Source organism: Trypanosoma melophagium, assembly GCF_022059095.1.
Source record: "Trypanosoma melophagium isolate St. Kilda chromosome Unknown ctg3segment0, whole genome shotgun sequence".
NCBI lineage: Eukaryota > Euglenozoa > Kinetoplastea > Trypanosomatida > Trypanosomatidae > Trypanosoma > Trypanosoma melophagium.
The window spans coordinates 792,544-819,291 of record NW_027125162.1 but is presented as its reverse complement, the minus strand read 5'-3'; the positions used below and the strand labels follow the sequence as shown (position 1 = coordinate 819,291).

Genomic DNA, 26,748 nt, shown 5'->3' with positions numbered 1-26,748 from the left:
ACAATCTCACTTAACGCGACGCGTTTTTTTCTCCTCCCTCTCTCATGTGCTTTCCTCATTTTTCTGAAATGGATTCCAAACGCAAACATAATACGACAGAGAAGAGAGAAAAACAGACAAACCAAACAAACAAAAACAAAAAAAAAAGGAAAATGACTCATAACAAAGTACACAAAACGAACAGAGAAGAAAAACAAAATATCTCCCTCTAATTTAAAAACACTTTCTCTACCTCCTTTAAATATAGGTAAACATGAAAAAAAAAGACGAAAAAGAAAACAAACTCAATACAGTACACAAAAGAAAACAAGAACAACAAAAAAAAAGAAGGAAGAAATGACTACGACACATGGCTGTAAAGGCCATTTGACTATGTTTGAATTATATTCCTTTTATATCGAATCTTCTATCTACAATATTGAAATTGTATTCTTTTTTTACTTAATCCTCTTCCTTTCGGTTTAGGCCCTTATGTTCATATCAATGTACATTATATATATATATATATATTAGTGCATTTGAATTTTTTCTTTGCCTTTCTTCTTCTATTTTGCTGACGAATACTCTTCCTCACAAGTCCTCTTTCTCTTCTAAGGAATAATCTTACATGTCTTTACAAGATGTATATTCGGCGGTTGAAAGAAAGAGTCACACCCCTTCTGTGGTGCGCCAATAGACAGTGTTGAAGGACTCCCCATAAAAAGGGAAAAAAAGGAACAGTAAAACATGAAATAAAAAAAAGTCAAGGTAGAGGGAAAGAAAAAAGGGAAAAAAAGAAGTAATAAAAAAATTATAGAAGATATTGTCAGTTCATACACTGGCTGATTTTCTTTTTGGTATTGTTGCTGTTGCTGTTGCTGTTCTTGTTTCATTTTTTTTCTTTGGCTCTACTGCTCTCTAGTGGTTGTTTTTTCACCAACCGTATTTTACTTTACTTTTAATTTACTGTATTTCCCCTGATTTACCTCTCTGAACTCAATTAATATATATATATATATATATATATTGCACCACTCTCGTTTGCTGTTGAGTCATACGTGACTAAAAAATGAAAAACGAAAATAAATAATCGAGTAAAAATAAAACTTACACGACCACATAACTATAAATAACAATAGACATATAAATATATGTATATATATTTACATACACACAGTAACAAAAAGGCAAAAAAAAATGAGTTGAAGAGAGACATGGTTCCTCCAATCTCTCTTTCTCTTTCTCTCTCTCTCCATATATATATATATATATATATATATATATATATATATATATATATATTATATTATATTTTGTGTATGTATTATATTTTGTATATATATATTGACGTGTGTGTAGTGCCTCTTTTCTTTATTCTTTTTTTTTTACTTTTCTGCGATGCATCTAGTTGGATCTGCATCCCGGGGGGTCACAATGACTTCATTAGAGCGAAACCCCATTTTCACATTCCTCTATTCCCTGAGTAGCGACCTTTTATTGGTAATATTTTTTTTCTTTGTCTTCTCAGTTTTCTTCGTCTCATTGCTCTTTCACAGCCTCATATATATATATATATATATATATTCTTTCTATTTGAAATAAAGCAATAACACTTTATTTCTCTCCTTCTCTTCTTTATATATCCGATGCCGGTGCTGGCGGTGGTGTATTCTTCCCATCATTAGAATTTGACTGAAATGACTGATCCTTCCGCAGAGAGCCAAACGATCCATTCGTCGACGAGGACGATCCATCCGTGATTACACTTCCGTTGCTCTTCCCATGCCGTATTCTATTCGCCTTGGCGAGGTGTTTCATCACATCCTCCTCAAACCGCTGCAGACTCGCCTTACTTTCCTCCTGGTTTTGTTTTAACTGCTGAACAATCTCGCGGAGTCGCTGCGTGTCCCGCCGCTTGCGCTCCTCCACCGCCTCCAACTCCGCCGTGTAGTCCTTCCGCTCAAACGTCGCCTCCCGCAGGCGGTTCCGCACGCTAATGTACTCCTGACTCTGCAGAATGTCCCGCAGTTTGGAGAAGGAGGCGTCCAAGCCGTGGGGGCGATTGTCCCAATCCGCGAGCAAGCCACTGCCAATCGAGACCAGCCGCTCCTGCTGCTGCGTGAGGCGGAGGATCTCCGCTTGATGTTCCTCCTCCAAGCGGTGACTTTGGGCCTGGACCTTTAGCAACTCCCGCCGCATATCAATTACCTCCTGTTCTAACAAACGGCGTTGACGATCCTTCTCAAGTATGTCACTCTCACGTCGTAATGCTTCATTCTCAATTTGTTGTTTTAATCGTGATATCTCATGTTCCTTTTCGCGACGGTAGCGATCCATCTCTTCTTGGCGTCGAAGTAATTCCTTTTCATATCCTTCCTGGGCACGTTTAATGGCTTCACCGGAGCGTTGACGATCGTGGGCACCTGCAGAAATTTGTTCACGTAATCTTTTAAGTTCATCTTGAAATTCCGCACGCATCTTTCGAACCTGATCATCATAACTGTTACGCATATTTTCCTTTTCATTTTCCAGTCGCTTACGCTCTGCCCCATAAAATTCTTTATTCTTTTTCATACGTTCTTCCGTATGATTTATTTTTTCTACATGTTTATCAATAAGTTGTTGATACAATTCGCTACTCCTTTCAATAGACTCCTTGAGACGACTTTCAGATAACTTTTGTAAGTCTTCCATTTCAGAAACATGTCTTTTTTGCATATTATCTACTTCTTCTCGATGAGATTGACGAAGACGACGAAGTGAATTGGTTAAATTATCATTTTGATTAATTACGAAACGAGACAAATACTTTGTATACTCCTTTTCTTTAAGTAACATAGTGTTATGTACAGTATCTGATGCCCAGTCCATATAAAAGAATGCGAAACGCTCTAAAAACCTTTCCTTCTTTAAATCATTTTTACGAAGTACATCCAACTCCTTCTTAAGACTTTTTATACGAGCATTAAGTTCCGCAACACGTTTATCTTGTGTAGGACTTTCTCCATTTCTGCTTAGATTACTTTCACTAATTTGACGTCGTAATTCGTCCACTTCTGCTTTCGAATCGCCAAGACGTGAACGGAGAAGAGAACCGTTACTCTCCTCTGCATTTCCTCCTCCACGTCGTCGACTTGCACTGGACTCTGGTTGTCCAGCACCTGCACGTCTGGCAGATGCTGTAGTTAAATCTTCTGTACGAATAACAATGCCATTCTCTTCAAGTTGAGCTCGAAGTTCTGCAATGGTCATTTCTTGTTCCTCACATCGTTTTTCCAAATAGGCGTTTCGACGTTGTAACTCTAAGACATAATCACGGCTAAATTCATTATATCCAGCATCACGGATAAACTTTTTCAAACGTTCTACTTCAGCTGTTAACATTTTAATTTGTCGTACTTGTGGATCTTCATTAATAACAGCCTTATTTACAATCTGTTTTGCACGTGAGGCGTATCGAATGGTTTGTCGCATTTCGTCAAAGTTTATACAGTGAGGTGAGATCGTTGCTACCATAGAAGTTTTACTATTACCACCCAATGAATCCATCAACAACCAGGTGAGGTTAGAATCACGGTATGGTACAGGTACAGCAAGAGACTTTGATTGTGAAAGATCTGCCAAACAATCAATAACTCGTCCCAAAGTAGTGAGAGAAAGATTAATTTTAGTACCTTCAAGAAATTGTTTACCTTCTGCCCCAACTGCACCTGTTCTCTCTGAGCCTGCAAGATCCACAAGATTTAATTTACTTTGCTTTTTGCATGTATTACCACTTTCATCAAGGTATAATTGCAAAATATTGAGGGTTAAAATTGCATGACTACGACTACTACGATCGTTAATTTTTGTTGCCGCAGTATGTCGTTCAACACTACCTTTTCGTATTACTTTAGCGATTTGTTCTTCATTAGCAACCATTTTAGAAGTGAGATCTTCCACGTATGGTCCAGTAAGAGGGTTATGACGAATTTTGAGATCTGCATCCTTTTGGGGTCGAATAAGATCATAAACTTTCTCATTATAAATTTCATAATACTCCACTTCCACACGGTAGGAGTGTGAGGGATCCTTTTCTCGTACATCACGTAAACCATTAAAAAGGTCTGTACAAATACGTGGAATAATTCCTTGAAGTTCATTTGGATCCAACGCCGTTGTATCTACAACGTCCACATCATTACGATCACCATTCGCCTGTGAACTCATTTGACGACCAAACAAATCTTGACGACTGCCTGGATTGCTTACAACAGAGGCACGTCTGTATCGAGCAGGTGAGACGGAGACAACAGGCGGTTTGGATCCCTCATACTCATCATAGTCATCATCATCATCGTCCATTGTCGTTAATTGCCGTTTACTGGCAGATCGAAAATCAGAATTCCTTGGGGCATACCCTAAAATGGTAAAAGTTTTCCCACTCCCAGTTTGACCATAGGCAAAGACACATCCATTATAACCTTCCAAGGTATTATCCAGTACTGGTCGTCCGACTTCATTGTATACATCTTTTTGAGAGCTGTAAGGGGGATGGACTACGGTAGATCCATTCACAACAACCGCACTTGACCCCGCACCGTCAAAAGTGGCGCCATTCTCAGAAGCAATTCTTCCCCGTGCAGAGAGTAGACCACTGTTGTTAGGTGCTGCAGTAAATGATCCTGTACGAGAACCCCTGGTACGTGCAGATGGAGTATTTGTATTAATAAAAGCATCAATTGTACCTCGTATCTCTTCTGCACTTTTACCAGAATCATTATTTCGCTCTAGAACAGACCAGAAACATTTTGTGAAACTAAATGTTTCACGAGGGCGGAATTCCTTGTGAGGATCAAGTATAGTAATCAAACACGGATTATCCACATCAATACGTACTGTACTGTGTTGTGGCATATTGAGTGATAACTCCCGTTCACTGAAGGGACGCACACGCACGTAAACCTTCATAGCACTTCCCTGTGCTTGTGCAATATCAATTGCCGAACGGCGTGGTGTTGTCAGAGATCTCGCAGACTGCATTCGCCGAAATTCACGATCTGCATTTCTTGTCACTGATGTTGGGCGTGCAGAGGTTGGTCGTGATGATGGTGGTCGTGCTGAAGATGGAGCAGAGCACATTGGGGAAACCCCTGACATGATTTCTCCCTTTTTTTTTGTTTTACAATTCTAGAACCTCGATTCTCTTCCTTTTTTCTCACTTCTATAAATATATATAAGTATAAATATCTACGATGTAGCTGCAGTACCGTGAACCTGAAGAACTTTCCCGGTCTTGATTCTGTAATATAGTGGGAGAAGTCAAAAATAAAAAAATAAAAACAGAAAAAGAATAGATAATCCTTAGTACTTTTTCACTTCTTTTTGTTTTTATTTTTGTTTTTTTTTTTTCCCCCTTCACTTTCTTTTTCTTTTTCTTTAAAGCGTCCTTCTGTTGTACCACTAATCTTTACTATATTTTATGTGTAAATATAGTTATATTCTTCTATTTTTTGCTTTTACTTCTTGGAAGTTAAACTCTATACTCCTATGCGCAACTTGCTGTTGTAAATCACACACAGAAACAACCAGGAAAGAAAAAGAAAAAGAACAGTTGACATCAAAGAATAATAAAAAAAAGAAAACACTGAATACATGAATATTTGTTCATCGTAATGGAGAACTATGTAGGAGAATCACGTTAGTAAAAAAAAGAAAGGCGAACAAAACAAAAGAACAACACAGGAACTGTGCCCTATTACCACAGAGTATGAGAAATCATAAGATTCCACCTCCCTGTGAAGAATACAATTAAACTTTTTTTTTGTACGTGTGTTTGTTAAACGAAAAATTCTGTTTGAGTATCTGTATTCCTACAAACAAAAGAAAAAGGAAAAGAAAGAGAATCCAAAAGAAAAAAAAATGCTCCACGCTCTGTTGGACTCTAATTAATCCCACACACTTTATCGAGCCCGACGTGGGGCATTAGGCTTAAAGCGTGAGTTCCTTTTCTGCTGTAAATTCTTTTGAATACCATCATTCTGCCGCTTAATTGTTTTCGCTAAAGCGTTAAGACTCTTACTGCGCTCTACACGTTGTTGAATTTCTTTCATTCGTCGTGCGGCCAATATTGTTTCCTGCTGTTCCTTCTCTCTTCGTAGTTTTAGAAGATGCTCCACATCATCACGGGGTTCATCTTCTTCTCCTTCCCCATCCTCTTTATTATTATTATTAATAGCATTACTAGAACCAGCGGCTACATCTTCGAGAAGTGATGAGAAACGGTACTTTTTCATTTCCTTCTTTGCACGAAGTTTCTCCACAAGTGCCGCACGTTCATTCGCATCATTAACATTACTTTTTCGCAGTTTTTCCTGCATTTCACGTCTCTCACGTCGTCGCTGCGATGCCGATAACATGCGTGGGCCTGCGAGTAGTACTTCCTCAGGAAGAACCGTATTACGTAGAACGGATAATGTACCACGAATAGCAGGATGTTGTTTTAACATTTCTGGTGTGGCATCAAAGTATTTTATAGGATTAAATCGACGAAACTCTTCATCATTTTCAACGAACACAATGTGTTTATTTTGTGGTGGGGCAGAGGTAATAGCTGCGGAGGCATCCTCGTTAAGTAATTCTTTAGCTCTACTTAAATCCCCCTGTGCTTTATATTGAAGATACTGTAAATTACGAGTATTCTGTTGAAGCGTTTTTTGCATATTACGCTGATTATCTTCCTTTGTGGAGGCTCGTCGCTTCATTTTTCCTGAAGCGATATCGAGTACAGCTTTCGTCATACCAATATGAAATTCATCAGGGTTTCTTTGCGCTGCTGCCCGTTTAAGTTCTAACAGCTTTTGCACCTTTGCCTTTCGCTTCCGTGATCGCACAACGTGATCTTTGTGTTTCTCCAATGGACCCAAATGTTTACGTGAGGCAAGTTGTGAACGTTCTTTATGCGTTGTGCGTTTAATGTGCTTATCTAAGTTCCCAAAACCGGGATTACGTCCTTTACCCTTCGTCATTGTATTTTATTATTCTGTGTTTCTGTATATATATATATATAAACACCAATATATATTTTATTTCTGGTTATATTGTTTTAGTCTCGCCTCCTTCTTTTACTTATCCTCACAATCCTTTGTTATTATTCTTATGATTGCTGTAACTGCCGTTATGAATTCGTGTAGAACACTGTGTGAGACACAAAGGACTATTAACAGCTATAAGAGAAAAGAAATTATTAATATCAACAAGAAGAAACGAAGAGATAATAATAATAATAATAATAATAATAATAATAATAATAATAATAATAATAATAATAATAATAATAATAATAATAATAATAATCCAGTAATTATCTGCAATCATTTTATTGTAAAATAAAGAATCTGAGGGAAAAACCCCATAGAAAGACAGAGAAAAAGGGAAAGAAAGAGATAACCGCATTCACACAAAAGGCATTTTAAATATTATACGAGGCCTCTTGTTTACAAGAAAGAAAAAGTTTTAAGACGAAGAAACGAAGACAGTACAAAGGCAAAAAAAAGAAGAGAAGAAAGATTTCTTTCACAAGCAATGAAGAAAGATAACAAAAACCTTATATATATATATATATATATATATATATATATATATATATAGAGAGAGAGAGAGAGAGAGAGAGAGAGAGAGAGAGAGATGTATCTTTGAAAGGAAAGTGAACCAAGATACATACGTACATAGATACACACAAAAAAAGGGAAGATAAAAAGTGAATGTGACACTTTTCTTTTATCTCCCTATTATTTTTTTTTACTGCTTATCTTTATCAGATATAGTATGAGTCCGTGCACCATCCTTTTTTTCCCTTTTTTTTGTAGCGTCTCTTTCGTCAATCCATTATCTCTCCCTTTTCTTTTTTCTTCTCTGCTTCATCCCACATTCTTCATTGCACTCACTATTTTTTCTTTCTTTCTTTCGCTTTCTCCCATTTCAAAGAGAGTGTCGCACGGCAGCTGCTGCACTTGTCACGTTCGCCTCTGTACTGCGAATACGCATAGCCAAATCCCGCACACGTTCCGCAAACAAAGTAAGAGCACTACGAAATATTTGTGTGGGATGTAGTTGTCCAATACTCTCAATAGTAAATCGTATACGTGTCTTGTCCTTTTCAATCACGACTTTATCGGCAAACTCGGGGTGTACATCCTGTCGCAGACACTCACGACACAATGTGCAGTTCTCCACCTCCACTACTTCTGCCTCTCCATTGGCATTTACACCAAATACGCCTTTCGGGCATACGCGCTGAAGCTGCTCTGCACACTCTCCAAGTAGAGGTTCACGGAAACGAATGTTGGTCTTTAATTCATAGAAACACGCAGAGGCAGGCGACCACTTCGCATGAACACCACCAAGTCCCTTCACCGCTACAACCCGCAGCCGCAGCCGCTGTCCAGGGCCTAACTTCGTCAGCATTATATCCGGATGCACAAGAAAAACACGGTCCTCATCATCAATAACATTATTATTATTATTATTATTATTATTATTATTATTATTATCACGTTTCTTATTATTCAGTTCCTCTTCATTGTCAAGGTTCGTCTTATTGGCATTGTTGCTGGCGGTGGCCCACGCCTCCTGCCCGGGCAGCGGCCGCCAACGCAGATCGCCACTGTACACACACGTCGCCTGCGCATCCCGGCGTCCCTCCGCGTGAAGTTCAAAGAGTAACACCCGCATTGGATCGAGTGCGTCAAAGCCGGTCTGTTGACTCTCCGTTACGTACAACATCTTCGCCACGGGCCCGGCAACGGGAACGAGTCCAATGCGGTGGGCAAGGAGTTCATCCGGCACCACACTGTCATTCTCCTCAATCAAAACACGATCAAAGGCGAGAACAGGCACCTCGGTGAGAATAAGGCGACGGAACATATTCGCCACAGGTGGACTGATATGATCCACATCAAATGTCATCGTTACCGCACGGCGGGTGGAGTCTGCCGGTGTAGTTGTATTTGTACTTGTCGACACATGTTCGGACTTTACGCGACGATAACGTTCCGGTAATGTGGCCACCGCAGATTGAATGCGAATATTTGATATCGCCGGTTTGTCTGGCAGTACAGTTGGTGGTGGTGGAACAGCCGAGCTCCCACTGTATGTATGCGGCGAACTGTACGTTTCCGTGTGCTGCGCCTTATCACTGCCTATCTGCACCTTCGCCCTGTGGCTCATTTCGCTGCTCTTCTTCTCTTTCCACTTCCTCACTCGTTCTTTACAATTGCTGAAGTGCAAGTGCAAAAGAAAATGGGGTCAGAAAGTGGGAAAAAGAAAAAAATAAAAAGAAAAGGCACTCGCGGAAACACACAGACATGCACACAATAAGAGAAAAAAAAGGTATATATATATATATATATATATATACCTTTATTTATTGAATAATGAGAGCATTTATACAAAACAAACGATAAATTCAGTTTAAAAGTACATTGTGTATTTCTACCAATGAAGAGACATGTTTACTTAAAATTAAATGTAAAACGACCACACACACAGACGAAAAATGAAAACAAACATATAATCTCATTCGAGGATACTGAATGTTTAAAATTTCCCCCACCCCTTCCACTGGACGCACATTTTCCTACTTGCTCAAAGAAGCAAAAACACTTATACGAAGAATCTGACCTGTATACTGTATGTATAAAAGAATACACATGTACGCACAGTTAAATAAAAGACAATAATCATTACTTTATTACATAATAGATTTAAGTCTTTATTACCTCCAGTTGGTTCCTCTTCCTTTTAATTCTATCTCAATTAATATCTGAATTTCTAGATTGATAAATGAAACTAGAACTAATATTTTACATTCTTTCTTCTCTTTTATTTCTTTGTATTATTTTATAATTCTCTCTTACCCATACGACAAGAGTATTCTTCAATTTTTACGCTGCTTCTCAGGTGATCTCCAGAATACGTGTAGTGTCGCTTCTTTTTTTTTCTTTCTCTTCACCTCCCTACCATGGGTGTTTTTTTTTTTGTTTTTCTTTTACAACTTAAAATGATTCTGCACTGCTAGATGATTCTTCACCTTCGCCTTCATCATCATCATCATCATCCTCTGAATCTGTTAAAAGACCAATCTGTGGTGGATTACTGGACTTCTTCAGTCCGAATGGTGCTGGGTCTAAAAGAGGTTGTAATTGTTGTTGTTCTTGTTGATGGTGTTGTTGTTGTAGATCATAGGGTGAATAACCAATAGAACCGTAGGACTCAGTTTGGGGCTGTACAACCATATCCTTTTCATCATCATTATGTCCCTCCTGGTTGTAGTCGACTTTGCGAAAGTGAGAGGGAATATCATCACGAGCATTATTTTTCCCAGACTGAGTTTTGTTTCCACTTGGTCGTTCATTATCTACAATGCGGTCATTTTTAAAAATGTGTACTTTTTTACCAACACAAATAAAAGATTTTAAATCCAGTGCGCGTGCAACTACTTTATGATTGGGTACCTCAATACGGGCAATAGAGCCAACAATTCGAGTTGGTCCAACTTTTACACCCATTGTCTCTCCCAAAGCCTTTGCGAGAATAAGCGGTACATTACCAAATTCACGTGGTGGAAGTGGATACACAAGAACAGATGGAGGTTGTTTGGCCAGAACTTCTGCAGGAAGTGGTGGTGGTGGAATAGTGAGTGGATCAACCGTTGGTGCTGATGGGGGAATAACACCCAACAAGGCAAGTAACTCTGCTGCTGTCGGTGGCGCAGCTGTAGATGGTTGAGGAACTGCACCAAGAGAAGGGACATCCGCTGAAGGATCATTAATACTAGCAGCATTAGCAGTATTAATAGAATTATTATCAGACATACCAACAGGTAGAGTAGTATTTAAAGAAAGTGATGAGGAAGATGTGGTGGAAAGATTTGCCGTACCAGGCCATACACCAACATTCATAGTATTTGTTTCGTGCATATTTACTCCATGTGGTTCTGTTGAACTAGATGGTATGCCTGGTGGTGTTTGTAATGTTGAAGTATCTCCCTTCATGGCCAATAATCGTTCCATAAGTGTCTGTGAATTTCCACCACTTACAGCATTTGAATCTCCAGTAGTAAATACGTTTGAATTAACATCCGCACCTTTATCAAATGTAAAACTTCCAATAGAGGCAGTTGGATCAATAACAGGTTTATTTCCAGTAGACATATCTGCAGGCATCGTCATCATCTGTGATACAGAACCTGTGGAAGGGTTTTCAAGAACTGCAGGTTGAGAAAAGAATGATGATGCAGAAGGTGTATTTCCTGCATTTCCTGTTACCGATGTCCCTGTTACACGTGTATCATGTGTCTTAAATAAACTTGGAGGTTTAGTAGCATGTTCTGCAGCTGTTTCTACTTGCATTCCATATGATGCCATATATTCTTCTGCATTAACTTCCTGAAATTGATAAGGTGATGTACCAGGAAGAGTTCCTGCGGTAGATGTAGTAGTAGCAGTATTAGTCGTATCATGTGTTTGATTTCCATAAAGTGCACCACCTGTAGTTTCCGCAGATGTTCCTGTTCCTGTTTCATTCCAGCCAATCTCACGTTGAACTTCTTCTTCAAGTTCCATGAGAAACTTTTCCAACTCTTCCAAATCATCTCCTAGTACTTCCAAATCCGGTGCTTCACGACGTAGAATGTGAAGATAATAACCATGAAACTCATGTTCAGGATGAAGAAAAGCAAAAAGATCAGGATATGTCTTTAAAAACATCGCTTCTTTTTCACGAGAACGTGCTTTAGCTATACTCTGAGCTACACTTAAAATACTCTTATCCATTACAGGATCAGGCATTCTACCAATGTAAGCTGTTGATTGCTTCATATTAGCTTCCAAATTAGAAACTGTAGAACCATCAGCAGCAAAACCACTTACTGAAATAGAAGATCCCTTAGCCATATCTTGATGTTTTTTCTTTGATGGTACCATAACTCCTGGTCGACCAGGATTTGAATTATATTGATAATAAGGACATAATACCTCATTACTACTATTCTTTACATCTTCTGTAGATGCTGAAGTACTAAAGCGATTAGCACGTTCCTCACGAAGCCAATCATGCGCACGTCGGGCTCTTTTAGACCACCATTCCCAAGCCTCTTGTAATCCAAGTGAATTATTATTATCTATTGTAACAGGCCATGATTTATCACATAATAATGCTTTAAGTCGACGATGACATTGTTTACGCATTTCTTCTAACCATTTTGCCGTTGTTGAACGCATACTAAAGGAGATGGTATCATCTACCTGTAGAATTACTGGTGTAGCCTGAATTGTATCATATGGTTTTACTACAATAGAAACAGCTCCCAGTTGTGCAGGTGGTGGAAGACGTCTAGCACTTTTAGTTTGTCGCCACGCATTTGTTAAAACAGAGGTCCAACCACGACAGCGGGTAACTGGAGGTTTGGGCCATTCTTTATATTCTCCACATACCATAAAAACAGCATCCATACAAAGTGGTATGGCTTCGGATAGTATGTAAATACTCTTTTCTGCGAGACGTGTACGATGAAGGTACAAGAAAGGTTTCTCTGCATGTTGTTGATAAACTTCTTCTACACTCATAACGGATTCATCTGAAAAAATAGAAAGTTGCATAATTGCTTTAGAAACAGTTGTACTACTAGTTCCAGCTGTTGTCATAGTAGTTGTTGTACTTGTATTTGTATTTGTAGTAGTTTGTGTCTTTCCAATTTTTCCAGTAAATACTAATGATGAAACAGTACCGTCATAATGTGGAACCGCACAAAGTGGATAGGCCGCACATGTAACAGAGCGTAAAAAGTATTCCCCTGTTAACACAACATCCTCTGGAATACTAAGAATTTCAGATACCACAGTTTCTGCCATACTAGCCAGACTTGTTTCAGAATGTGTTCCATTAACATCATTATCGCATGATTGTTTTGAGAATGGAGTTAAACGAAAGATTCCAGTTGACTCAAGTACACGTAATAAGTCTAATTGTTGTCCTTTTATCTGCAATAAGAGTTTTTTAGAAATATGACTTTCACATAAAAAGGCATCCTCCATCTCCTCTGATTTCCCATGCAATGAAAGCCACATACGGTAGGCGTTAAAAGCACTCACAACATCACTTCCAGAATCACGTGAAAAGAACACCCGAGCTTCTTTTAAAAGTTGTCGTATTTCTATATCCGCATCCATCGCGGTAAATATATCTCCAATCATCCATGTTGCCGCTATCACACTCGCTGGTATCACACAATCATCAAGTCTAGACATCATAAGAAGTCTTACCACCGCAAGCGGCCATGAAAAACATGTGGCTGCTACACCAAGAGGTGATAATTTTGGAAATACATCTCCATTCATATGTTCTAAATGCCCCAAGCGATACATATGATGTTCTACTGCTGTAAATGTACGACGTAATTGTTCATAACGACTAGTAGAAGCTGCTGGTACGGAGAGAAAAATAGAGGGAATCAATTGTGCTACCATTGTTGATAAGGAGTTATTTGTTTCTGTACTCGTTGATGAAGTCGTTACTTCACGACAGCGTAAACCTTCTTCACGAGCTTGCAGTAAATGATACATTTCCACATATGCATCCCAACTCATATGAAATATAGAATGTTGACTGAGATCAGCACTAATACGTCGATGTTGTGTACTGTGAAGAATAGATTTTGGAATTAACTGTACTACCATGGATATAGGGGAAGAAACTTTATCTGTTTTTCCATTTTCCGTATTACTACGATGAATTCGGGCAATTGTACGACGGTAACGAAGATCTTGTACATGACTATATACCGTACTTAAAGTATTTGTCTCAGTGTTAACATCATAAGACACATAAGAATTTCGTGCACAATCTACTACAAGTCCTACCTCCAGTGTTGAAGGAAGAATAGATTGCGCCATTATTGGCAAAGTGACTAGAATCAATCGTTTACCTTTGTTTTTCTCGTTACTATTATTATTATTCTCGTTAGTATTATTGTTACTTTCTAAAGTAGAATTTAATTCTTCAGAAGTAATATCCTTAGGGATCATACGAACTACAAAAGATGGTAATATAGATCCTTCAACTTCTTCATTTTCTGTAGATTCATCTATGCCTTGAGAAAGCGCTTTAGTAACAACTCTTAACGTCATCGTATTTGGAACAACGACAACAACAGCAGGTAATAATAAAGTTCCTTGTTGATCTTCTTTCGCTCTTTTTGCTCCCAACTCTTTACGTTCAGCATGATCATATTCTTTAACAGCACTTACAATTATTGGACACCAGTAGGAACGAAGTTTTTCCTCATTTGTAAACTCTCCATCTTCAGCTGCCATAATTTTAGCCCTCACCCCAATATTTTCCTCATAATGACGAAGATCTTCCGCAGGATCACGACAGAGAAAACTACCCTCGCCTTCACACTTGGCAAGCCACTGAATAGTTTCCTCAAGATGTAATACACATGGAGTAGACCATATTGTACTAATATGATGATTAGAATCCCCACCAGTAGTTTTGAGATCCTGCTGCAAAACCTGCTGCAGGTTTACACGAGCTGTACAATCATCACCAAAGAATTCAGATATCATATTTGCAAGATTATCTTCCAGACAATCCACCACAATATGCAGTTCACCACCACGTTTTTCCACACCATGTTCTTCCTTTTGTAAACGTACAATGTTACGAAGGAGAGAAAAACAGAGTTCCGTTATTGTTGAACGCAAATGCATGTCGTTTATAATTACACAGCCAGTATTAAGCAGTAATGGATCACACAGTAACTGTCGCACAAGCATATCTGGCGTGGTTACCGCAATTAATGTTCCCTCTACTACGTTATATTGTGTTGAAGTACACACTGCAACGGTTGTAGATGTGGGATTCTCTCCACGTTCCTCACGTAGTCTATCTGCCGTACGACAAGCCGATAAATTAGTTGGACACACAACAATCAAACGTTTACTCTTAAATATTTCTGTCTCTGATATAATCTGAGGCATCTGCAAAGTACGACCGCTACCAGGCGGTGCTACAACAGCAAGCACATAACTATTTAGCAGTGCATCTAGAATAGGACCACGACATTGATAAACAGGCAGACGTTGTCGGTATGGCAACCACTTTCGTCGATGAAGAAGAACTTTCGTCATGGGCATACGAACCACAAGTTTTGGATCAAACAACTTCATTGGTGCAAGTTTGTGCACCGATCGCTGCTGCTGTTCTTTCTCCCCACTCATAGCGAGGACAGCCGCCGCATCAAGAAACCCTCCACCAATAAAAGATGCATTTGGGGCTGTTGGGGGAGGCGCGTTTTGTTCTAGTTGATCCTCCCAGCGTCGCACTTCGGCCTCTGTGAGAGGGACATCCATTGTAAATGTGTGTTTCTTATTGCCGGCATTTCGGTCCTGCGGTGTTTTTGTCAGTACTTCTCCAAGGCGTCTTTCCAGGATTTGCGGCACCGCCGGTGGGGCGGGGAAATACTCCGCAGCAACAGCAGAGGTCAGAGCGGCAGCCATTTAAAAAAGGGATAGCTTTTTTGGGGGTATTTTTTTTTTTGTTTCCTTCTTTTTTGTTGTTCGTTGATATATATATATATATATATATATATATATATATTTCTTTTCTGTTGTTGTTTTTCAGTTTCTTTTTCGCTCTTTTCCCACTCTTATTGGTGTTCTTGTTTTGGTTTTTTTTGGCTTTATTTTTTTTTTCTTATTTTTGGGTGCCCTCCTTCCTGTTCTTTATCCCGTAATTCAATTCCCCCAGTTCGATTTATCGCTAATAAATAAATAAATAAATATATATATATATATATATATATATATACAGATAAGTAAAAATATAATTAACTCCTTGTGTTCTTTTCTTCTCGTTTTCTTTGTGTATGTCTGTGGGCCTTTACCTCACTCAAATTGCCCTGCAGCCGCTGCTTTGGCAAACGCTTATACTCAACACCGGTTTACTTTGCGGCCCTCCCCCGTGCCTTTTCTTCCTATTTCCTTTTTTATTGGTATTGGTATAAGTGCAATTACAACCCGTAAAACACACAAAGAACAATAAAAGAAACCCGAAAAGAATTATCAAACGATTAACAATAAACACAGAAAGAAATCGCAGACAATGACAAAAAAAAAAAGAGGAAAATACTCCATATATATATTTACATGCATATAGATCTACACAGCAATACTCAAGTGAAAGAGATATGTAAAAGAGGGAGAGGTGGTAGAAAATTACAATCTCCTTCGACTGCAGTATGGAAGAGCTTTGGTTTTCACAAAGAATAATAGTAATGATAAAAGAATAGTTAAAACACTGAAAAAATTAAGGTGATTATGATTTACCCATATTGCTGGTCTCATAACAAAAGAAATAAGAGAGAAACATTATTATTTCCCTTATTTTCTCCAAATATCAGTTCTCATTACCTTTGTTATTGACCTTATTCTTTTTCAAACAATACTATTAATATTATTATTATTAATATTTTTCTTTGTGTGTCTGAATATCTCTTACTAATTGATATATATATATATATATATATACATATACAAACACCACTAAGAATGAGCTTTCACACTATCAAAAGTATTCTTCCTTCCTTCCTTCTCCATAAAAAAAAGGTGTGGGGAGAAGTGATCATAATTTAAGTAAAACCAAGCCAAAGAAAGAAAGAAAGAAAAAACCTCCCTCTCATTACACACTCTCTCCCAACACTTTGTTCGCCAAAGAACTTACACCACGTAATCGCTGCAACTCCTCCTCCGTTACCGGCACATGATTACTCTCCAAACTGAGTTCCACCAACTTTTGCATTTTATAATGACGATAACAAAAGGCAAAGACGGCAATCGTGCCAACAAATCCCAACACTGAAAGTACAATCGTCCCAGGACTCGCCGTTACGGTAGTGCCAAGAATAAATTGAATATCCCGAAAGGTATCGGCGGGCACTTCACTCTTGCCAGAGAACCACACAACGGTCTCCGTAGTGGTATAGCGAAAAGGCGGAGATTGTTTCACATTCCACGTTCCCAGCACAATAGTGCGATTGGGTACTTGAATATCTATAGAAAAGGCGGCAAAATCACGATTCCCTGTCTTATCAATGTTAAAAGAAGGTGAAAAGATATCCAGTGAGGTGGATCGAATAAATGGTATGAGGTTGGCACTATTGTTAAGACTCACACTTCCATTAACGGCACGATCCACGGCGTTGATAACGGTGTAGGCGGCATCCACGGCAAAAACAGATCCACTTTGAATAGATGAAAGATTACATCGAGACACTTCTGTGGCAAATCCGCCTTTTACTAAAACACGTGTTTGTTCATCATTAAGTCCACTCTCATTAAATTCCTTATTCATCTTATCAAGACGCGTTTGCGCAATATATGGAAACACACAGAGGGAACTCTGAGCCTTATTACGTTCGGTTGGGTGTGAAGCCGCGTATTGACAAATTTCTTTACTCAAAATAAAAACATATTTTTTCATAAGTGAGAGTTCATCAAATAGATTAAACCATAACTTGGCATCATCACCATAAAGAGGTAATAAAGCAACCACAATACGAGCAATATCCAATTTGTAAATTGTTTCCATTGTAGAAACAATTTCTTCCTTATTAATACCTTGAAGGTGATATACTTTTTCCACATGAATATTTCTCTGTTCCATAGATTTCTGAAGTGATTGTAAACGAGCATTTCCAAATTGATCATTCACTACAATTACAATTACACGTTCCCATGCAAAATAGGAACATATTTCACCATATACCATATAATTAAATACATTATCTGGTATAACACGTGAAAAGTAAGGATATGCTAAACGATCTGAAAAGAGTGTTTCAGCTGTATTAAAATCCACTTGTGTGATGCCAAATTGATTAATAACAGGCGTTAATGAAAGTGTAACTCGACCACGTCCTGGTCCAAGTAAAACAGAACACGATCGTGCTACCGGTATTAATGAGACTAATCCTTCCACTCCACTAGCACCGGTACTAAATGCAATAGGAATAAATGTTGTTGCCCCTTTCGTGGTACTGGTTTTATTGTTATTACGTAAAAATACATACGCCATCGCATTAAGACTTTCCACCTCTGAACAGGTATTGGCAGCGGCCATACAAACCGTTACAGCACGTAAAGGTGAAGGGGCAATAAGAGCCGCCGTCGCTGCTGGATTATAATTCACAGTCTCTGGTATATCACTTAATGTAGGGAGATTCCATGAAATAAGTGGTTGATCAGTAGTGTATAATTTTGATAAGAGTGAATAGACAACTCCCACGCGTTGTCCTGTTATGGCATCAAATGAAACATTACCTGTAAATCCCTGAAAGTTTACAGAACGAATAGCAGTTGAGGATGCCGTTCCAGCTAAAGTAACTGCCTGCATCGCATCAAATAAATGACTTACAATATAAGCCGCATAGTTATCAAGATTGCGATAATCAAAATATCCCTGTGTAATGAGTTTCGCAATAGAAGCATGTTCAGAGACAAAGAGTGTGCCCCATAACTTTACAAGTGGTTGGTAAGAACCTTGTAATTCATCTAATATATTAATAGATTCTTGTGAACCAAATAGAATGAGATCATTCGATTTCCCTAAACGAACAATAGCCGATCGAAGTCGACGAAATTCATCTTCTGAAACAAAACAAAGTACACCAACAGGACGAAATCGTAATATCTCATTAACGAGCGTATCATCATCTTGTACTGTACCACTGGATGCCATAAAGAGTCGAGTCACAACTGTTGGTGCGAATCGTGCAAGTGGCACTTGTGAATCTAAAACAGATTCCACACCAGTTCCATACGAATCACTGCTAAATATAGCAGCAACAGAGTACCATTGTAATTCCGATGAAACAACTTCCAACGCGGCCCGTACATTAATAAGCTCTCGTGGTACAAAACAAACCGTAGTGGGATTAGAAACTATTTCACAGAGTTTTGGGTTTGAGGTATGGGCTGAGATAATAGTAATACCCGATGTGGAACTGTTTCGCTTTAACACATCGCTTACACCTATGGAAACATCCGCGCTTTCAGCTAAAAATAACACATCTAGAAATGAATCATTATCACTCAATAATCGTTGTACTTCTGCGAGAGCCACTAATAAACTACCATTGGAGTTTAAAATAACTGGACTTGGTTTAAATATACTTTGTAGACCAGCACTCGTAGTGAGACGCTCAATATGTGTGGCCACAGCTGCACCGAGGGCGTCACCTGTTAACTTTGTACGTCTTAAATCGAGTAGAATAGCCGATCGAAGTGTGGTTTTCTGTCCTTGTACACACAAAGCTAACAGTACAGATATGAAAGTTGAAATTAGAAATGTTAAACGCCACAGTTGAAACGATGTCATATTTTTTTTTGGTCGTTTCCTGCTTGCGTTATATAGTTATATTTTTTTCTTTGAGTTTGTTTCTCTTTCGGATGAATGTACTTTATTACAACTCTTTCAATCGATCCAATTTATATAGTTTTTCTTTTCTTTCTTTCCTTTTCTTATATTTCAACTATTAACTCTTTACCTTCTGTTGCGTAGTAATTCCACTAGAATTGGCCCCGATTGTACTTCTCTGTTTATCTCAATATTTTTGCTAAGCCTCTTTGCCTTATTAATACGCTTTCACCTCTGTGAATATATATATATATATGTATATATATATTATCATAAAGATAAGAAAAAGGAAAAGAAATATAAATAATTGAGATAACACAATTCAGTAATCATACATAAACAAAGAAAACATATATAAATAGAGAAAGGGAGAGAGAGAGAGAGGAAAGAATGTATAAAGGTGTATTCCTTCACTTTTCCCACTTGTAATAGGAAGAGCATGCAGTACAAGGGAAAGCAAATCAAAAATAACAGTTGAGATGACAGCAGAGATCGACTAACATTCCTCTAAAACATGGATTGTATTTGCCGTTTTCTTTTCTTTTTTTTATTACTTCTCTGTTCCTTTATTCTTCTTCATGCTGCTGCCCGTATAATTGATAGTGCCTTTTTTTTTCTTTTCTTTTTTTTCTCTTATTCCCTAAAAGAAAACGAAGAAGGTACATGAGAATTAAAAAAAAAAACAATAGAAAGGAGAAGAGTTGTGACTAATAAGAAAGTGCGTTTAACAATAACTGGAAGAAGAAAAAGAGGGAATAAAAAGAAGAGAGAACAAAAAAAAAAAGAGAATTCCCTTTCTGGAACAATCGGTTCTAGCTCTCATTATTATTTTTTTCTTCGTTCGATCACTTCTATAACTTCATCAATATCTTTTTTATTTTCCTTTCATTCCTTCTTTTTTTCTCTCCCTCTACCTCTTCTCATACTCACTACACTCGGATCTCTGAAGAAAAAAAAAGAGAGAGAGACACAACAACAAGGGGCAGAACAGGTGGTGATATAAATAAATGAATAGTAATAATAATGAAAAGAAGAAAGAATAATAAATGAAGAAACAGGCATAAATAAATACATAAATAATTAATAAATATATATTGAAGTAAAAAAAAAAAAAAAAACAGGAAAAAGTTGTAACATGACTAGCGTTCAAAATATAAATAAAGAGAAAATGATATTTCCTTCGTTTTTCTCTTTCACTCTCTCTTTGTTTTTTATTCTCTTTTCTTGGCCGTATGTTTCTTCTTATTTTTCTTCTTTCTCTTCTTTCGGTTCTCTGTTCACATTTCTTTGGATCTATTCACTCACCCACAACTCCTGCTGCCCTTTCTATTCCCCATCGTATTGTTCAATATCGATGACACTCACGTAGTAAACAAAAGAAACCAAAAAGAAAAAAACAAAAACAAAAACAAAACAAACAAACAAAAAAAAAAAAAAAACGGAAGAAAACACATAAAAGCAAAGAAATCAAAGAGACACAAAGAAATACAAACACAACCTCATTCCTTTTCTCTTTTCAAATTTTGTTTTGTCTGATTGTCTGTTTCCTGTTTTCGTTTTCCTTTACATGTTTTTTTCTCTTTTTCCCCCCGTTTCTTCTTTTTTGTTTTCTTTTGTCTTCTTCCTTGTATACTTTTCTCACTATTTCTTTCTTTTTCTACAAACGCTCGCCGCGGAGTCGCAGTGCGAGTTGAATGTCCTTTGGATACACCGTAACCCGATTGGCGTGCAGGGTGCAGAGATTCGCATCTGTCAACACAGACGTCACGTACAGTTCTGTGGACTCCTGCAGTGCCTCCACACAAGTGGAACTCATGCGGAACGAATCCTTCAAATTCGAGACGACTTCCCGCACCAAACGGCGGAATGGGGCCCTCGCAATGAGAAAGTCCGTGCTGTTCTGATAACGTCGCACTTCACGCAGCACAACAGTGCCCGGGCGCCAGCGGTGGCGTTTCTTTGCGGTGTTGTTATTGTTATTATTGTGTTGCAGAGATGAATTGGCGTGGGATTCTTTCTTGGCAACGATGCGGCCTTCGGTGTGAATTTTGCGAGAGGCGAGATTTTTACGTGGTTTTGGGAGTCGGTCCGTTGAGGCGTGGGTAGGCATTACGGCCGTCTTCTTTGCAGTTGCCATTGTGTTTTTCGCCTCTTCTGGTTTATAGAGTGATATATATATATATATATATATATGTGTCTCTCTCCTGTCTTGTTTATTTTCTGTTGGTCTGTTTGTCTGTGCCTTTTATGGCTATTTTGTTCTTTCTTGCTTATTTTGTGCTTCTACTTGCTGCAGAGAGAGAAGAATAATAAGAAATAAAAATGAAAAGGGGATCAGTGTAATGTAGATAGCAACAACGTTAGGAGGAAAAAAGAAATAATGCCTCAGTAAAGCGAAGAGAGTAAAAAAAAAAAACCGAAATAAATTATGCTGGGAGGAGTCTGGAGGAAAACAAAATAACAACAACAAAGAGAGAATGAAATAACAACTTGTATGTCTTTTAATACCAATTAAATCGCCATCGCGATAACTCATTCCTTTTCTCTCTATCTCCCTCTTAAACGCATAGACGCGCATTTAAACTTCCTTCAAAAGAGAGACCGTATAATTTACTGAGAGAAAGACTAAAGAGCAGAAAGAAGAACAGAAAGAGAGACTCATAGAAAATCCTCTTTTTTCCCCCACAAGTAGTGGAAAAGTGCTTTTCCACGTGAAGTAGGCATAGCTGTTTATCATTATATAATCACTATAACCATCACACAGATTATCCCTACTGATGGCATAATTTCTCTACTCATGATTCTGCGCTTTAAAGCGTTTTTATCTGAAAGGTACCACAACAACCCTCCATTTTTTTTTAATTTTTTTTTTTGTGTATCGGAAAAAAAAGCAGTAACACGTGTTATTCTCTTTTTCTTTTCCCTTAATTGATTCGGTTTTGCTTTCTTTATTTTTCTCAAGGGGTGTAGGAATAGGAGGAGGAGGAAGAAGAGAAGGGGGAACCGAAAAAAAAAAAAAAATAGCGAAAGAAAAAAAAACAAAAGATTATTTAAAAAAATTCCAAATAATTGTAGCAGAAAATCCCTCTATGAAACCCCCTTTTGCACTTTCCCTCTCCTCCCAACCCTCACTCCCCGTCTATTCTTTCCTATCAACCGTAATAATAATGACTCTCTCTCTCTCTCTCTCTCTCTTTATATATATATATATATATATATATATATATATACAAAAAGCAAACCAAAAAGGGATACATGTCTATGGTTATACTACACATGTATTAATTGTCCATATCGGCTCCCACTCCTACACAGCGTGCTTCTCTCTCTTCTCTCCTTTTTCTTTTCCCACTTTCCCCTTTCCACGCCCATGTGCGGCATAACTCTTACCTCCCCCGCTCTTCACTTGTGCGCCGGAGTCGGGCCGCGGCGAGGTCGGCGTACTGTTCGCCTTTACTCTGCGTTGCCGGCCGCCACTCCACACCGCGTTTCTCCAGCGCCTCCGTCAGCCACGCCCGCACCGTCTGCTGCCCAACGGTGTGCGTGGAGTTGCAGTGCCCGCCGCCCGCCGTGGTGTCAACCGTCAATTCGTACATTTCCGTCACACCGGCGCCGTGCGGGGGTCGAGAGCCGCCGGGCGAACACGACGGATCGGCGCCAGCGGCCGCCGCGAATTGTTCGGCGGGATGCCGGACGTCAAACCACGTGCGGTCCACCCGCAGCCACAGTGAAGTGCTGACATCGCAGGCAGCGTGCAGAGAGGCGGGTTCGGCAAAGAGCGATCGTTCCTCTTGTTGTTGTTGTTGTGATAAAGAGGGAGACTGTGGATAAGAGTGACCTTGAGATAGAGAGGGGCCGGTCAAGGTAACAGACTGATGGAATATAGTGCGTTGAGTGCGAAAGAAGGCAATACAGATGAGATTGCGCAGACCAAACTCTTCCCATAGTACCTTGGCAATCCCATTATGTTCACGTTGTGTGTGTAAAAATTGTTTAGGATCACACAAGAGTTGTCGAGCAAGATCACCGGATATTTCTATGCGACGTTTAAAACAATTCTGTGAACCGTACGATATTTTTTGTTTTTCTTTTAATGTTAAACAAAAGGAAGAACCACGATTAACACAACGTAGTCTTAGAAAACAATCTTGAAGCATTAATGTTCCATCAGGTGCATCATCAAAGTAGTAATTCTCCTGATATTCTTCTTCATAATTATCATCATCACGGTTTCTCTTTCGGCTACACTCCCGTTCTGCTTGTGTCGTTCGTTGTGCAAAACCACCAAATGTTTGTGTTACACCTTCCCGTGTAGATCCCGTTATTAATCTATCAGATTCTACAATTGCTTGTGAATGCATATCATATGATTGTAATGGTGAAGGAGATCTAGTTTTATATGAATGTTGTGTAGAGTTTTGAGTTATAGAAATAGGTTCAGGACCTTCAGCAGCACTTTTTAACCATGTGATAACTTCCTTATAACCGTCTATACCTATAATTTGAAGTCTGAGTTCCTGATTATCTTCACGGTACGCCGTACGTCCTTGAGTATATTTCATAAAACGCATATATTTACTTTCCAAACTCATACTGTATTTTAAATTAAGAGATTGTAAGAAATTAACAATCTCCTCCATAATATCACTAAGGGGAACCGAAACAGCAGGAATTTCGATTTCGTACATCTTTCCAAATGGAAAAACAGTTTCATCTACACGAATACGCATGGAGTATCTTAAGTCATTTTCTTTCATTTCACTCTCACTTTTTGTTACCGTATTCCCCCCATTAGTAGTAGTAGTAGTAGTAGTAGTAGTAGCGATATACCTATACACCTTTCGAATAGTTGTGTATGAGCCAACCAACTGCAATTGTAACGGTATTGCCGCTTCTTCTGCGATGCTTTCCAATTCTCTAATGATTTTAGCAACTGGTTTCTTCGTATCCTTGTTGGCATTAATACAATGCTGCCGTAGTACCCTCACAATATCCCCACCACAAACAACCTCCTTTACTACTTCCTCTTGCAGGTGTTTTTCCTGTAGAAACCCAAACATCTGTTCTCCACACTCCACTTTACTGTGATCCTTTAGTGTGAGAGATGCGGAGTGTGCGGTGTCGCTGGAAGCGTTTGTTGTCGTTGTTGTTACTGCCGCTGTGGTTAAAATTCTCTTTTCCTCATCACACGGTACGCGTAATCGCAATACGGTATCTCGGCGTGCGAGCAGTAATGTGGGAAAGTCAAAGAAATAATCGGTGTGATGTTCTTTATGCAGAAACTGCGACTGTAGTGCTTTGGTGAGGCATTCATAGTCACTATAATCCTGCAGGAGTATTTTAGCATCCACCTGCATTGCAGTACTCTGACTGTTGTGTGGCTTTAAACCTTGTTTTTGTTTCTCTTTGTTTTATTATTATTATTATTATTATTATTATTATTATTTTCACCTGGGGGTTATATTCTGTGGTGTTTGTGGTTACTCTCCCGTTTGTTGGATTGCCAATGTGTGGACAGAACAATACCAAATGCAGATATTGAGGATAGCGTTTTTTTTTTAATAATAGAGAAAGAGGAAAAAAAGAGAATAGGAATGAAGAAATAACAGAAAAAAGAGAAAAACATGCACAAAGAATAATAATAAGGATAGAATGCTGAAGGAATATATGTGAATACAAGGAATATATATGAAAAAAATGTGCACTACGTTATTTCTGGTCAGTGGATGAGAAGAATGATAAGACATACGAGACTACTTGCCCAGACTAACGAATGGCATGGTAAGAAGTAAGACAATTACCACGAAAAGTAAAAAAAGAAAAGAAAAGAGAATGAAAAACGCAAGAAGTAGAAAAGCAGCAAGCAAAAAAAAAATAGAAAAAAGGACGAAGAAACAACAACTTCTCGCTAAATAGCACCATATATATATATATATATATATTTGTTACCTACTACCTTCCTATCTGAGAAAAAAAAAAAAAAAACAAAAATATAAAAAAGTAAACTCACATGATCTGTTTTCATTGAATATATCTTTCCCTTCTTTTTTTCCCTTTTCTCGCTTTCTCTCCTTTTCTTCTCTCTCTTCTTCCTTATTCCCCCTCCCTTACTTATCCACGACGGTCTCCGGCACCTCCACCATCAGCAGGGTGTCATCGCTGTAGTCCACCCCCACGAGGGCCCCCACGCCTAGCACGACGGCCACCGCGAAGACCGCAAAGCAAACGACGCCGATGAGATACTGCTGGGCGGCGGGCGAGAGGCCGTCGAGGACCGAAGGGGCCGCCGGGGGCCCCTCCGCGGCAGCGGCGGCCAACACCCGCCCGCCCGGCATCTCCGCCAGCGCGAGGAGAAAAAGAAGGAGGAGAGAAGGGACGACTCCCACAGTGAGAATAGAACGGGGCGGGACGAGGCGGAGCATGAAAATGAAGACTGCTCACACACAGAGAGAAACAGAGAGAGAGAGAGAGAGATACTATGATTCACTGACAAAGGTTTTTATTCTTTAATTTCTTATTGGTTTTCCTATCTGCTTAGAATGGGTTCTTTTATCTTTTTTTTTGTTTTCTTTTTCACTCAGTTGCCGTAGTAATACAAAAAGGTAAATGGGATAGTCAAGCAAAATGAAAAGGAAAAAAAAGAATGCCTAATACGTTACTGTATGTTCCTTTGTTCTTTTCTTTTTTGCAATTGTTCTTGTTATCCCTCTGTATATTGCGTCTTGCTTGGCTTTCAGCCTTTCCACACGCACTTTCTCACTATCTCTTGTTATATATAACTGTACAGAGCACATAAACAGATAAAAAAGAGAAGGAAAGAGAAAAGTGCAACAATGAATGAAGATAGAGGCTACAGTACATTGATAACGAGAGAAAAAAGAAAGAAAGAAACCCATAAAACAAAAAAAAAAACAAGTGATATAATAAAAATAACAGGAGCACAACAAAAAAAAAAAAACAAAAACAAAAAACGAACAAAGAAAAATAAAAAAAAACAAAGAAAGAAAGTCACAGCACTATAAATAACATAAAAAAATTTAGCGCAGCAACTGATGTGCATACCTAGTACTCACTGAGAGTGTACAAACAAAGAATGAGAGAGTAAAGGGGTAAAATAAAAAACAAAACCACACAAGTGTGTGTCCACATTCCAAAGAAAAAAGGGCACGTAGAACAAAAGGAAAAAAAAGTAGCTGTGAAAGACAAAAAAAATGTAAAAAAAAAGAATGTAAAAAAAAAAAAAGAAATCCGCCGGTTGATAGCATATATGAGAAACAAAAGAAAAAAAAACAAAGTAAATATATATATATGTAT

General features: G+C 38.5%; 8 protein-coding genes across 8 annotated transcripts; all 8 read right to left on the bottom strand.

Moving 5' to 3' along the window:
* Positions 1-1,614: 1,614 nt before the first annotated feature.
* LSM04_006552 (Kinesin motor domain) lies at positions 1,615-5,118 on the bottom strand (the record flags this gene model as incomplete). Its single annotated transcript, XM_067337291.1, has 1 exon — positions 1,615-5,118. One exon carries the CDS (start codon positions 5,116-5,118, stop codon positions 1,615-1,617), a length of 3,504 nt encoding a protein of 1,167 aa, XP_067189872.1.
* An 803-nt stretch (positions 5,119-5,921) lies between these two features.
* On the bottom strand, positions 5,922-6,986 carry LSM04_004751 (Small-subunit processome; the record flags this gene model as incomplete). The annotated part of the gene is made up of 1 exon (XM_067337290.1): positions 5,922-6,986. The coding sequence occupies one exon, from the start codon at positions 6,984-6,986 to the stop codon at positions 5,922-5,924; it is 1,065 nt and encodes a 354-aa protein (XP_067189789.1).
* Positions 6,987-7,938: 952 nt separating this feature from the next.
* On the bottom strand, positions 7,939-9,186 carry LSM04_005438 (DNA-directed RNA polymerase; the record flags this gene model as incomplete). Its single annotated transcript, XM_067337288.1, has 1 exon — positions 7,939-9,186. The coding sequence occupies one exon, from the start codon at positions 9,184-9,186 to the stop codon at positions 7,939-7,941; it is 1,248 nt and encodes a 415-aa protein (XP_067189824.1).
* An 827-nt stretch (positions 9,187-10,013) lies between these two features.
* Positions 10,014-15,518, bottom strand: LSM04_007324 (uncharacterized protein; the record flags this gene model as incomplete). Its single annotated transcript, XM_067337287.1, has 1 exon — positions 10,014-15,518. One exon carries the CDS (start codon positions 15,516-15,518, stop codon positions 10,014-10,016), a length of 5,505 nt encoding a protein of 1,834 aa, XP_067189906.1.
* Positions 15,519-16,698: 1,180 nt separating this feature from the next.
* Positions 16,699-19,395, bottom strand: LSM04_001219 (Receptor; the record flags this gene model as incomplete). Its single annotated transcript, XM_067337286.1, has 1 exon — positions 16,699-19,395. The coding sequence occupies one exon, from the start codon at positions 19,393-19,395 to the stop codon at positions 16,699-16,701; it is 2,697 nt and encodes an 898-aa protein (XP_067189607.1).
* Positions 19,396-21,091: 1,696 nt separating this feature from the next.
* On the bottom strand, positions 21,092-21,571 carry LSM04_004090 (Histone H2A/H2B/H3; the record flags this gene model as incomplete). The annotated part of the gene is made up of 1 exon (XM_067337285.1): positions 21,092-21,571. The coding sequence occupies one exon, from the start codon at positions 21,569-21,571 to the stop codon at positions 21,092-21,094; it is 480 nt and encodes a 159-aa protein (XP_067189763.1).
* Positions 21,572-22,820: 1,249 nt separating this feature from the next.
* On the bottom strand, positions 22,821-24,791 carry LSM04_000893 (CYTH domain; the record flags this gene model as incomplete). The annotated part of the gene is made up of 1 exon (XM_067337284.1): positions 22,821-24,791. The coding sequence occupies one exon, from the start codon at positions 24,789-24,791 to the stop codon at positions 22,821-22,823; it is 1,971 nt and encodes a 656-aa protein (XP_067189592.1).
* Positions 24,792-25,541: 750 nt separating this feature from the next.
* Positions 25,542-25,856, bottom strand: LSM04_003846 (uncharacterized protein; the record flags this gene model as incomplete). Its single annotated transcript, XM_067337283.1, has 1 exon — positions 25,542-25,856. The coding sequence occupies one exon, from the start codon at positions 25,854-25,856 to the stop codon at positions 25,542-25,544; it is 315 nt and encodes a 104-aa protein (XP_067189748.1).
* Positions 25,857-26,748: the final 892 nt, after the last annotated feature.